Here is an 11778-nt window from a genome sequence, read left to right as displayed (position 1 = left end):
CTATTACTCTAGAGTGAGATTTGAGGAGAGAGACTTCCTCCTGTAGATGTATTGAGTAGGGTGTTTTAGTATTGACTCTGGGTAGACACAGTAGTGTAGTCTCCATGTGGGTACTACAGCCATATTCAATGTCAGAGTTGTGTGAGTGCCTCCATGGCCTAGGCCCTGGGGCACTTAAGCGATTTCTTGCTGAGGTTAGTGACACTGTGTTGGGTGATTAAGGGTATGGGTGAGCTCTGAATTTCTTGGAAGAGCCTGGTTGCCTTATCACTCCTTGGCTGGAGTGGGTGACCCTGGGTGGGCTTTCTGCCACCCTGGCTAGCATCCTGCGACCCTGATGGGTGCACTGGGGTATACTAGAGCTGCTTAGTTGAATGGGTGACACTAGTTGGGGTTTTTCTTTCCTTTTTCCTATAGGCATGAAGGTTGGTGGTGGTTGGGAACTTTCTTCCATACTCTATTTGGCTATCCTGGGTTTCTGCATTCTCTTGGGATTTTGTGTGTGTCTCCATCTTGATCAAGGCCGTTGTGTGGGCTACATACTTATCTCCTACCTTCAGGTGTGCTACCCTGTGGGGCAGCCTAATTCCCCCTGTGGGTTAGGCCACTGGGTTGTGGGTCTGCACTTACCTCTCTCCAGGCTCCACTGTTGACCCTCCTGTGTTGATGCCATTGAGTGGTTGGTGGGCAGCCTGCACAACAGTGGTGGCTGCTGTGGTGACCATGGCGGCTGCTGTGGTGGCAGGCTGCCCTTGTGGAGACAGTGGGAGCATGCTGCCCTTGCAGCATTAGGCTGCCCTTGTGGCAGTGTTGGCTGTGGCAGTGGCTGTGGTGGACCACTCATACAGTGGCAGTGGTGGTCCACACACACGATGGTGCCCCAAACTCTTGCCATCTGTTGGAGGGGACTACCCCCCTTTTATCCACACCCTTGCCAACACTTATTGTCTATTGTCTTTTTGACAATAGCCATCCTAACAGGTGTGAGGTGATATCTCATGGTTTTGATTTGAATTTCCCTAATGATTAGTGATGTTGAGCACTTTTTCATATATTATACATATAGCCCCCCCCCCCCCTTTTTTTTTGGTTGCTTGCCAGTATGGGGATCTGAACCCTTGACCCTGCCATTTTTATGTTTCGGAGAAATGTCTATATTCAGGTCCTTTGCCCATTTTTAAATAAATGGGGCTATTTGATTTTCTGCTATTGAGTTGTGTAAGTTCTACATAAATTTTGGGTATTAACCCATTATCAGATATATTGTTTTCAAATATTTTTTCTCAGTCCAGAAACCACTTTCTCTGCTCATCCATAAGAAGCAACTCCTCACCCATTAAAGTTTTCTCATCCATAAAAGGTAACTCCTCATTCATTAAAGTTTTCTCATGAGATTGCAGCAATTCAGTCACATCTTCAGACTCCACTTCTAATTCTCACTCTCTTGTTTCTACCACATCTGCAGTTACTTCCTCCACTGAAGTCTTGAACCCCTCAAAGTCATCCATGAAGGCTGGAATCAACTTTTTCCTAAATCCTGTTCATATTGATATTTTGACCTCCTCCATGAATCACAAATGTTCTTCATGTCATCTACAACAGTGATTCCTTTCCAGAAGGTTTTCAATTTACTATTTTCAGATCCATCAAAGGAATCACTGTCTATGGCAGGTATAGCCTTATGAAATGTATTTCTTTAAAATAAGATTTGAAAGTTGAAATTATTCCTGATCCTTGGGCTGAAGAATGGATGTTGCGTTAGCAGGCATGAAAACATTAATCTTCTTGTCTATCTCCTTCACAGCTCTTGGGTGACCAGGTGCATTGCTGATGAGCAGTAATATTTTGAAAGAAATTTCTTTTTCTGAGCAGCAGGTCTCCACAGTGGGCTTAAACTATTCAGTAAGTCATGCTGTAAATAATTGTGTTTTCATCCAGGCTTTGTTGTTCCATTTATAGAGCACAGGCAGAGTCGATTTAGCATAATTCATAAGGGCCCTCGGATTTGTTGAATGGTACATTTAAACAAACTTAAAAGTCACCAGCTACATTAGCCCCTAACAAGGGAGTCAGCCTGTCTTTTGAAGCCTTGAAGCCAGGCACTGACTTCTACTCTCTAGCTATGAAAGTCCTAGATGGCATCTTCTTTCAGTATAAGGCTGTTTCACCTATATTGAAAAATTGTTATTTAGTGGACCCATCTTACATCAATTGTCTTAGCTAGGTCTTCCGGATAACGTGCTGCAGCTTCTACATCAGCACTTGCTACCTCTGGTAGCTTCCAACTTTTCTCATCTCTCTCAGCCTTCACAGAACTGAAGACAGTTAGGGCCTTTCTCTGGATTAGGCTTCAGCTTAAGTTTATATTGTAAGTTTGCTTTACATTTTATCCAGACCGTTAAAACTTTCTCTATATCAGCAATAAAGCTGCTTCGCTTTTTTATCATTCGTGTGTTCACTGGAGTGGCACTTTTACTTTCCTTTAAGAACTTTTCCTTTGTACTCACAACATGGCTGTTCAGTACAAGAGGCCTAGCTTTTGACTTGTCTCAGCTTCTGAGATACCTTCCTCACTAAGCTTAATCATTTCTAGCTTTTGATTTAAAACGAGAGGTGTACAACTCTTCCCTTCACTTGAACATTTAAAGGCCATTGTAGGATTATTAATTGGGTTAATTCCAATATTGCTGTGTCTCAGGGAATAGGGAAGCCTGAGGAGAGGGAGAGAGATGGGGGAACAGCCAATCAGTGGAGCAGTCAGACACACACAACATTTGTCCTTTAAGGTTGCCAGCTTCTATGGGCATGGCTCAGCATGCCCCAAATGAATATAATAATAATATCAAAGATCACTAATCACAGATCATCATAACAGATATAATAATGAAAACATTTGAAATATTGCAAGAGTTAACAAAATGTGACACAGAGAAATGAAGTAAGCACATGCTGTTGGAAAAATGGTGCCGATAGACTTGCAAGGTTGGCACAAATATTTAATTGGTAAAAACTGCTTTACTGCACAATGCAATAAAGCAAGTATGCCTGTAGATAACTGTTGCCTTCTTTTTTTTTTTTTCTTTTCTCCCCCCAGCTTTATTAAGGCTTAATTGACAAATAAAAACTATATATTTATGGTACACAATGTGATGTTCTGATGTATGTGTATATTGTGAAATGATTACATCAAGCTACCTAATATATCCATTACCTCACATGCATATCATCTTTTTTTGTGGTGAAAACATTTCAGATCTACTCTCAGAAAATTTCAAGTATAAGGGGCCAGCCCATGGCTCACTTGGGAGTGTGTGGTGCTGACAACACCAACTCAAGGGTTAAGATCCCCTTACCCGTCATTGTTAAAAACAGAAAAGAAAAGAAAAGAAAATTTCATTTCAAGTATACATTATTATTACCTATAGTCATCATGTTGTACAATATATTTCCATGACATATTTATCCTAACTGAAACTTTGTACCCTATAATGCTTTTTGGGGGAGGAGATAGAATAATGCTTTTTAAACAAGTCTCACCTGCATATACAACAAGGAATGTCTCTTGCATAGACAGAAGAAAAAATGCAGAAAAGAGGGCTTGAAAAATTTGAGGAGCTTAAACTCGCTCAGTACATCACTACCTAATATAATGCTCTTACTTATGACTATTAAATATTTCAGTTCCTCACCAAAATTATTTTTGTCTCTACTCTAGCAAGAAGCTTAATAGAGTGGGAACTTGCATTGTGAAATAATAAAGAGATTCATAATCAAAAACATGGATTTAAGTGCTGACACTACCATTTATATGATGGAGTGCAAATTTATGACTTTGGATCTCTGTTTTTCAATTTATAAAACAAAAACATAAATACTGGCTTCAAGAAGATGCAATTTATACTTAAGGATTTCTTTGAGTAGAACAGAGAAAACTTAAAACTAGCCAGTCAAATGGTCATGTGAAAACAGTGCAATTCAGGACACCAACAATAATGTGTTGTCCTAATGCTTCCATAATTCTAAAGATAGAAACATTCAGACATGGAGAAATGACCATTCACATAATATACACACATGGCTTTAATTTGATCAGTTAAGATACTATTTATCTGAATAAAGAATGTATGAGAACAACAGTGGTGTATCAAGGTTGGATGGTGAAAATTATCCACACTGGGTGCAGGCAATAAAAAGATGTAATATCTGCAGAAATTTTAAAATGGCTAAAAAAACTAATATAAACTTCTGTTTAAATTATCACCATACTCCAGCAATTTTAAACAGTGTTAATGATATAATACTCCTCCCCAGAAAAATATTTTCTTGGTTCAAGTTCTGAACAATCAGTGAAGTTAGTGTTGAGTTTTATTTATATGTAAGCTTTAAATTAGCACATTTTCATTAATAAGCATTGTAGTTTACATAGAGGTATTTAGAAAATTTAGAAAATTCTCAGTTATACCATTATCACCCAACACACAGAGACTCAGCTACAGGAGTTCCTTTGGAAAGTAAGTTCAAAATGGTTTAAAATCATTCAAGCTCACTCTGGGTGCAGTTCATTTTTCTAATCCTCTGGTACAACAAATCGCTGTATTTAAACTATAGTTTCAAAATAATGGCAGTGCAGTGAAAGTCTCTACTTTTTGAGTAGGGCTTGGTATGCCTTCTTTACTAATTCCCTATTGCTGCTGTAACAAATTACCACAAATTTGGTCACTTAATACCTAAACGTTGCTGCAGTTTTTCCTTCTGTAAATGCAAATTTTAGTCTGTGCCCTTCTCCTGCCTCCAAAAAGATGTCATGGAGATAAATAACTGGAATAGTACCACGTTCTTAATAAATCACAGATGTTTACACACTATATTAAGCCTGCCATGATAACATCTCCCAAATAATTCAGAGCAAGGGTTCGTACCTTAAACTTCCTGGCCTCTAATTACAATGCTGTATCACCTACTAAGGATCTCCCTTTCTCCAGTTTACAATATGTTCCCCACTTCCTTCTGTGTCCCCACCAGCAACATCCTGAAAGTCCTTATTTCTACTGACAGTGTGTTCAAGGCAAATTAGGCTTTCTCTATCACACTCCTAATAAAAATTCTTCCAGCCTACAACTGCCTGATTCCAAAGCCAACTCCCACACTTTAGGTATTTGTTACAGCAGCACTCCACTTCCAATTCAAAGTCTGTAGTAGTTTTCTATTTCTCTGTAACAAATTACCACATAATTAGTCACTTCAGACAACATCCATTTATTATCTCACAGTCCTGTGGTTAAGGAGACCAGGTACAGCTTAACTGGGTCCTCTGCTGACAGCCTTACAGAGCCAAAAAATCAGTGTCAATCTCATCTGAGGCCCAAGGTCCTCTACAAGCTCACTGATTGTTGGCAGAATTCAATTCCTTGCAATTGAGAAATGAAATCCTCCTTTTCTTGCTGGCCATCAGCCAGGGAAAAATCTCAACTCCTAGAGCTCCACCCTCAGGTCCTTGCCACATGGCCCCCTCCTCTCACAACATGGCTGTTTTCTTCTTCAAGGCCAACAAAACATCTGCTGCTGCTGCTGCTTGTCTCTTTTAAGGACTCACTTGATTAGGCCAGACTCATCCAGGAATATCTCCCTTTTCATTAACTCAAAGTCAAATGATCAGTAACTTGATCACAGGAAAAAAGTCTCTTCATATTCACAAGTCTTGCCCACACTGAACAGGCTGGAATTAAATAAGGCATGTATGCCATGGGGTGGGAATCTCAGGGCCATCTTAAGAATTGCCTACTGCACCAAAGCACCATTTCGCCCACTTCTTCCCCTCTAAGTTTGGATGCTACCTTGGACTCCTGGCCTCTTATAGTGCAGCTAAGGTGTTCTGTGTATTTACTCCCCTCCTTTTCCCCAGTTTTCATCACCCTATCCTTGAACAGATGCCTCTTGCTTTAAAGCAGTTGGACTTTCAACTGTAGGTTTCTTGTTCTCTGCAAAGTTGATTGCAGAAAAGTCAATAAGCCAGTTGTCCTGCTGGTGAGCAACCTAGAAAAGGCCATCAAAGGCATAATTGTATGTGGCCAATAATCTTGCCACATTTGTGGATACTTAAAAATGTATTAACTAGAGAAAGTTAATACAGTAAAGGAGGTTCTTAATAACAAAGTCTGCCTAAGTGTTTAACATTCTCAGACTCCTTTAAAAACACATTTTATAAAATGAAAAACCTAAAAAATATTTTAAATATTTTTAAGAATTTGCCAAGGAGAATTCATGGAGAAACCTATTTGCTTTGTGCATAATTGTTGCTGCTGAGTGCATCTCTAGTTCAGCTCCTGCCTAGGCCACAACTCATCAATTAATTTTAAATTTTATTTTTCTCCTATGTCTACTGGGGGTGGGGAGCCTCATTTTTTCCTTTCTGCTCTGGTAAATCCTTTCTGGCATGATCACACTGTGGTTAGACTTGTAATAGTATTTACTGTACAAAGGGGTCTTCAAAAAGTTCATGGAAAGATTTGCATTATCTTTTAATTCCATTTTTCCACAAACTTTTTGAAGTACCCTCATATTTAGTATAAACATTGTGGTCTCCTCTAATTAGTTTCAGCAGTCAAGTTTAGTATGTCTATGGGGACATGCACCAAACTTTATACACATATAAAGATAACTGAAGCACGCACTCTTAAAAAGCATTAGATGAGAAGAAAACATCCCCTCCAAAACTATATAAAATCAATGTCTATTTTTGGAATCTGACAGAGTATCATTTAAAAATATATTCATTTTGTGTGAGTATACAAATGTATGCTATTATCCATAGCATTATAAAAGGGAAGCCACTCTATCAGACTTTACATTTATTTATTTTGCTAGCTTTCTGGTAACAACCTGGCTACCAAAAGAGAAGCAAGTACTAAAGCAGGTCCAGTTTCTTGCTCCTCTAATATGAACTGGGCTGCGTACACTAATGTGAGAGGTTCAAGCTGCTGCTGTTATCCCCATAGAGTATTTATCAAATCTTCTGTTAGATATAGCAAAGAAAATCAGAGAGCTATAGTCACTCAAAGGGCAAAAGTCAATTCTTATGTAAGGACTTCTAATGCCAACACCAGGTACAACTTAACAGGTTGAAAGAGCTTCACTAGAAGAAACAGTGACAGGAATTAAGAAACAGGCATAAATCATTTTATATAAGACATGGCAATGAGATTATATTTAAAAAGTCAAGTGAATTTAAATACCTTTTAAAAGTCAGTCACAGATAGAATCATAAGAACCAAAAGAAACTTATTTATAAGATTTTTTACTTGACCAGTGATGAGAATACAGTATAACAAGAAAGAATCGACTAAGACCCTACTAATAGTCCTTAAGCCAGTTCACACAAGGGAACAACCAGAGCAGCTCCTGATTATATGGCTAGAAAGATGTCCTTCTGAGTGTCCTTCAATTCCACAGGGACATAAATTTAACCAAAACGGTCTGAGTCACAGCTTCAAAAGTGCTGTTCCCTGTCTACCTTACATAGCTATTTTACCATTTTTGTTGATTTCTTTGCCAGTGTCTTTCTCTTTTTCTCCTCCTTTGTCAGTTTTCTCTTTTTCTCCTTCTCTGGTGACTCCTTTCTCTTCTTCTCCACTGTCAGCTCCTTTCTTGCTTCCGTTCTCTCTTCCATTGCTGGCTCCTTTCTCTTCTTTGTCTTGAAGACCAAGGTAAACTGCTTTGTTATAGCCTTCCCGGTTCCGAGCAATTTCGATGGCAAAAAATTGTATCCTGGGGGCTGGAATGTGAATGGAATTGATTATTTTATTAGTCTCAGTTAATTCCCTAAATCTACTATAAATCTATTGACAAAGCTGAACTAACATGCAAACCATTCAAGTACAGTCATAAGCTTCAGAAATCCTGAATTCTAATCTCATATTAATGAGACTGAAAATACTTAACTATCTTACAGTTACTTAAGAAACAGCAAGATGATCTTTAAAAATATTTGAAGATGATCTCCACCCTAACTATACATGTCATTGATTCATCAGTAAAACCAGACTCCTTGCTCTCTCCTTACGCAGAAACAATTCCAGAGGCAAGGAACTCACCAAAGATGGTGTTTTCCTCAGTGTAGCCCTGAGAACAATCTAGTCGCAGCAAAGTACCGTAGTTGAAGTCTTCTACAATCCCATTGAACTTCAAGCAGAATGGCCTCCACTTCTATAAAGGAAAAAAATGATGCCTTAACTGACAAATGCAAGAGGCTGATCTAGTCAGGCCTCGAGAGTGGTTCCCACTTCCACAGTAAGGAAAATAACCATAGTGGAAGAGACTAGGATTGAGGTGATTGCTAGTTAGTGAGTTTCTGTGCTATCTATTGTGTCTTTAGACTATTTCCTAGCAAGGACAATATTTTAACCTGAAAAATATCTAAATCCTTTACTACAGAATTAAAATGTGATTTCTTAAATAGATTCTGTTTTGTTTTGAAGTTAATGGCCAGCTCAGCCCAAAATGGTTACTCATCCCCACTAAAGCACAAATGAGACAAAGACAGGAATTTGGCCCAAAGTCATAAAGTTAGATTTTTAAAGTCCATTCAGTAGTGGCAATTTTCCAAGGATCAGTAACAGCCTACCAGAAGTCAGAAGTTTACATTCTTCATTAACCAAGGGCCCAATTTCAAGGAAAATTTTTTTCCTATCAGAGTGCTAGTGCACTGTGAAAGTACAAGATAATCATGTAAGCAGTGAGAAACACAAGTTTTCCAGATACCCATAGCCTGTGATCACGTGAACTTAAATCCAGAGAATCAAAACACATCCTGGTACCTTATTTGCCACTCCGCCACCCAAGCCTTCTGGTTAAACCGCCTACTTAAACTGATTCCTCCTCCCCTGAAAGGGCTGGGTGGGTGGGAATTTAAAATGTCCAAGTCAAAAAGGAAAAAAAAAAAAAAATAGACAATAAATATGAAAAAAACATAAACCAGAAAAACATTCATTTCGTAATTTAGTTGATTACAACTACAAAAAAGCCTCAGTTCTTTACGCATTTCCTTAAAACAAACAAAAAGAGTTTAAATGTATGAAAATGTACCAGCAATCAAAAACAGTTTGTAGATGCTAGGTAACATTTAAGACAGAATTCTTACCTCTTTAGCTGATTCTGATTTGAGTTCTTCTGGGACCAAGACATCTATCCTAAGTTTCTCAAAATTTTTCCGGAACTCAGAGTAGATTTGGTCATCTACTTTGGTGAGTTTCAGGAACTGTGGGTCAACTGATGAAATCAACTGCCAGACAGTAAAACAACATACAGATGCTAGTCTCTGACTGACTACACCTCTATCCTCCTCACCCCCACCAGAAAACCCTTATGGTTTTCAGGATAGAAGATTTCATTATGAAGTACTGACAGCTTAGGTCCTGGATAAAATCATGACATAGTTTTAAAGGGCCATAATATATTACAGTCCCTTCCGCCAGTTTGGCAATTAGCCCATTTGGCCCTAGTCCTGTCTATCTACCTCTGTGGATTGTTCATTCATTCAAAAAACATTTATTAAGTGCCTACTACATATGGGCCAGGTACCCTTTTGCCAGTTAGCAATGCAACACTAGGCAAAGAAGCAGAACTCCTCACTATCAAAACAAATTCACCTCCACTCCCCTGTCCTCTGTGGGCAAGCTCTTATAGTAATAAAAACTATCTCCAAAACACAACTGCTTAATTTGCAGAGATCAGTGATTAGCAGATCACCATATACTACAATCACATGTTTAATTCCGCTTAACGATAAAGACATACAACTCACCCTGTAGTAAACTTCAGCATGTTGTATTGCTCTCATGGCCCAAGCCATCTCAATGTCAGGCTGCAAAAGAGTGATGAGTGCCAGGTCAGAAATTTCCAAATCCTATGACTGAATAACAAACTCAGAAAGTCTGTGGATGTCTAATTAATGCTCAAGAGAGCTATCAAACTTGGTGTTACTGTCAAAAGATAAAAACTGGACTAACAGATTTAGACAATATAATTCTTTTTCATTCTTATGACAACCAAAAGAAGCTACCTACATGGTATAATAAACACAATGAGCTATCTTTGCCCAACAGCCAGTGAAAGTGTGGGAGAGAGTAGATAAATCGCTTTCTCAGGATTGAGTTAAATCACTGTAAAACTGAAATAATATACCCACCTATACCATTGAGGTGCCAGGAAGACAAAGATAATGGAAGTAAAACTACTTTTCACTTAAGAGTGTAGCACGTCATAATCATCATTTGTGTTTATCAGATAGCCAGTTCCCCATCCTATAAAACCTAGAAATGAATCAGTATCATGAAGCAGGCCAGGATATAAATGTCTTACTAAGCACTCACCACTTGTTCCACTGGAATCTCCCACTCCAACTTCACCAATCTATTTCACTGACTCAAGAAAAAGCCATTTGTATTAGTAGCTCCATGTCTTAGACCATGTATTTTTCCTACCTGCCAATCCATGTCCTTTGTCCACCTACACATTCAGGACCCAATTCGAGGCCCCACTTCTTCGGTGAAGTCGTCTTCTACTGCCTCGGTCCTTAGGGGTCTCTCCTTCAGCTAAACTCTTTGGATGGATGTACAGCCTGACCCACTCACCTAGTATGTATCACATTCTTATTTGGGTATTGTTACTATTTTCACATCCCTTTGTCTTGTTTCTCAAAATGCATCATGTGCTTTCTCCTTAAGGGTCTAAACCAGACACACCTTAAGCCAGTGCAACTTTCCTGCACAATGCAATCAATCAGGAACCTTTAAAAAATAGGGATTCTTGGCTGCCATCCTTCAAACATTCTGCTTTAGCTGATATGTACTGCAACCTGGCCATCGGGATGTTTAAAAGCTTCTGAGGTGATTCTAAAGCGTAGCAAAGTTAGGCAACCATTTCCACAGGCATTAGTCCTGTGTCTGTGGACCAAGACTAGAATGAACTGAAAGGCGCGGTTTCTGGCAGACGTGGAAAGAGTCTGCAGAAGGTATTAGAGGCGCGGGGTTATAATTTAGTGGAAGGTCCTGCAGAGATCCCAGGCTAGCTCCGTGGGTGGGAGCTGTGGGTGAGTCATACTCACATCGTTGCCATACGATTCTGCTGGGAGAGAAAGAGCATGTGCCACAGACACCAACTCCCCGGAAACCTGAGAAGGGGAAAAAAGGGGGGGGGTAAAGAATTCAAGTCTCGACCCACCTTGACTTCCCCACTCACCCGACCCCAGAGTAGCGTCTCACCGGTTCATCAGTTCCACTAGTAGCCGCCATGTTGCAGCCCAGAAAGCGTGCCTTCACCCTCCCAGAAGTGCCTTTTTGCTTACTTCTTCCGCAGTTGATTGGAAAGGCGGGCGGGACCGGAATCGTTCTCATCTGACCACGCTTACACTCACCCTCTCTCTTCCGGAGATAGTCGCTGGCCCCACCCGACTAGCCTCGCGCAGGCGCAGAGGGGGCGTGCTGTTGCGTAGTCGGGGTTGCTGGAAAAATCGGAGTTGAGTGACTGCTTAGGAATTTCGGTGGTGATCATGGGAAAAACCTGAGTTAAGATAATGCGATTTTCGTGTCCCCGCTATACTGTGTGCCCCGCAGAAATTTGAATTCACTTTCCAGGCGTGCATGCGCGCGCGCGAGCGCACACGAACACCCCAAACCAGGGAGTAAATCACAAACAGCCATGGTGCCTGGGGCTGGAGTGTAGGAATGAAGAATTTAATCCCTGCCGTGGAAGAACTAGATATAGCGGAAGAACTAGATATAG

General features: G+C 39.9%; 1 protein-coding gene across 1 annotated transcript; it reads right to left on the bottom strand.

Annotated features, from left to right (window-relative positions):
* Positions 1-6835: 6835 nt before the first annotated feature.
* On the bottom strand, positions 6836-11429 carry PBDC1 (polysaccharide biosynthesis domain containing 1). The gene is made up of 6 exons (XM_063083421.1): positions 11259-11429; positions 11102-11167; positions 9800-9859; positions 9137-9277; positions 8091-8202; positions 6836-7771 (listed from the first exon to the last, which is right to left on the bottom strand). The coding sequence occupies exons 1-6, from the start codon at positions 11388-11390 to the stop codon at positions 7512-7514; spliced, it is 771 nt and encodes a 256-aa protein (XP_062939491.1). The 5' UTR covers positions 11391-11429; the 3' UTR covers positions 6836-7511.
* Between the last annotated feature and the right edge of the window lie 349 nt (positions 11430-11778).

The sequence above is a fragment of the Cynocephalus volans genome, chromosome X (assembly GCF_027409185.1).
Source record: "Cynocephalus volans isolate mCynVol1 chromosome X, mCynVol1.pri, whole genome shotgun sequence".
NCBI classification, from domain to species: Eukaryota; Metazoa; Chordata; class Mammalia; order Dermoptera; family Cynocephalidae; genus Cynocephalus; species Cynocephalus volans.
Note: the sequence above shows the minus strand (reverse complement) of the source record. Positions and strands in the feature narration are given on the sequence as shown.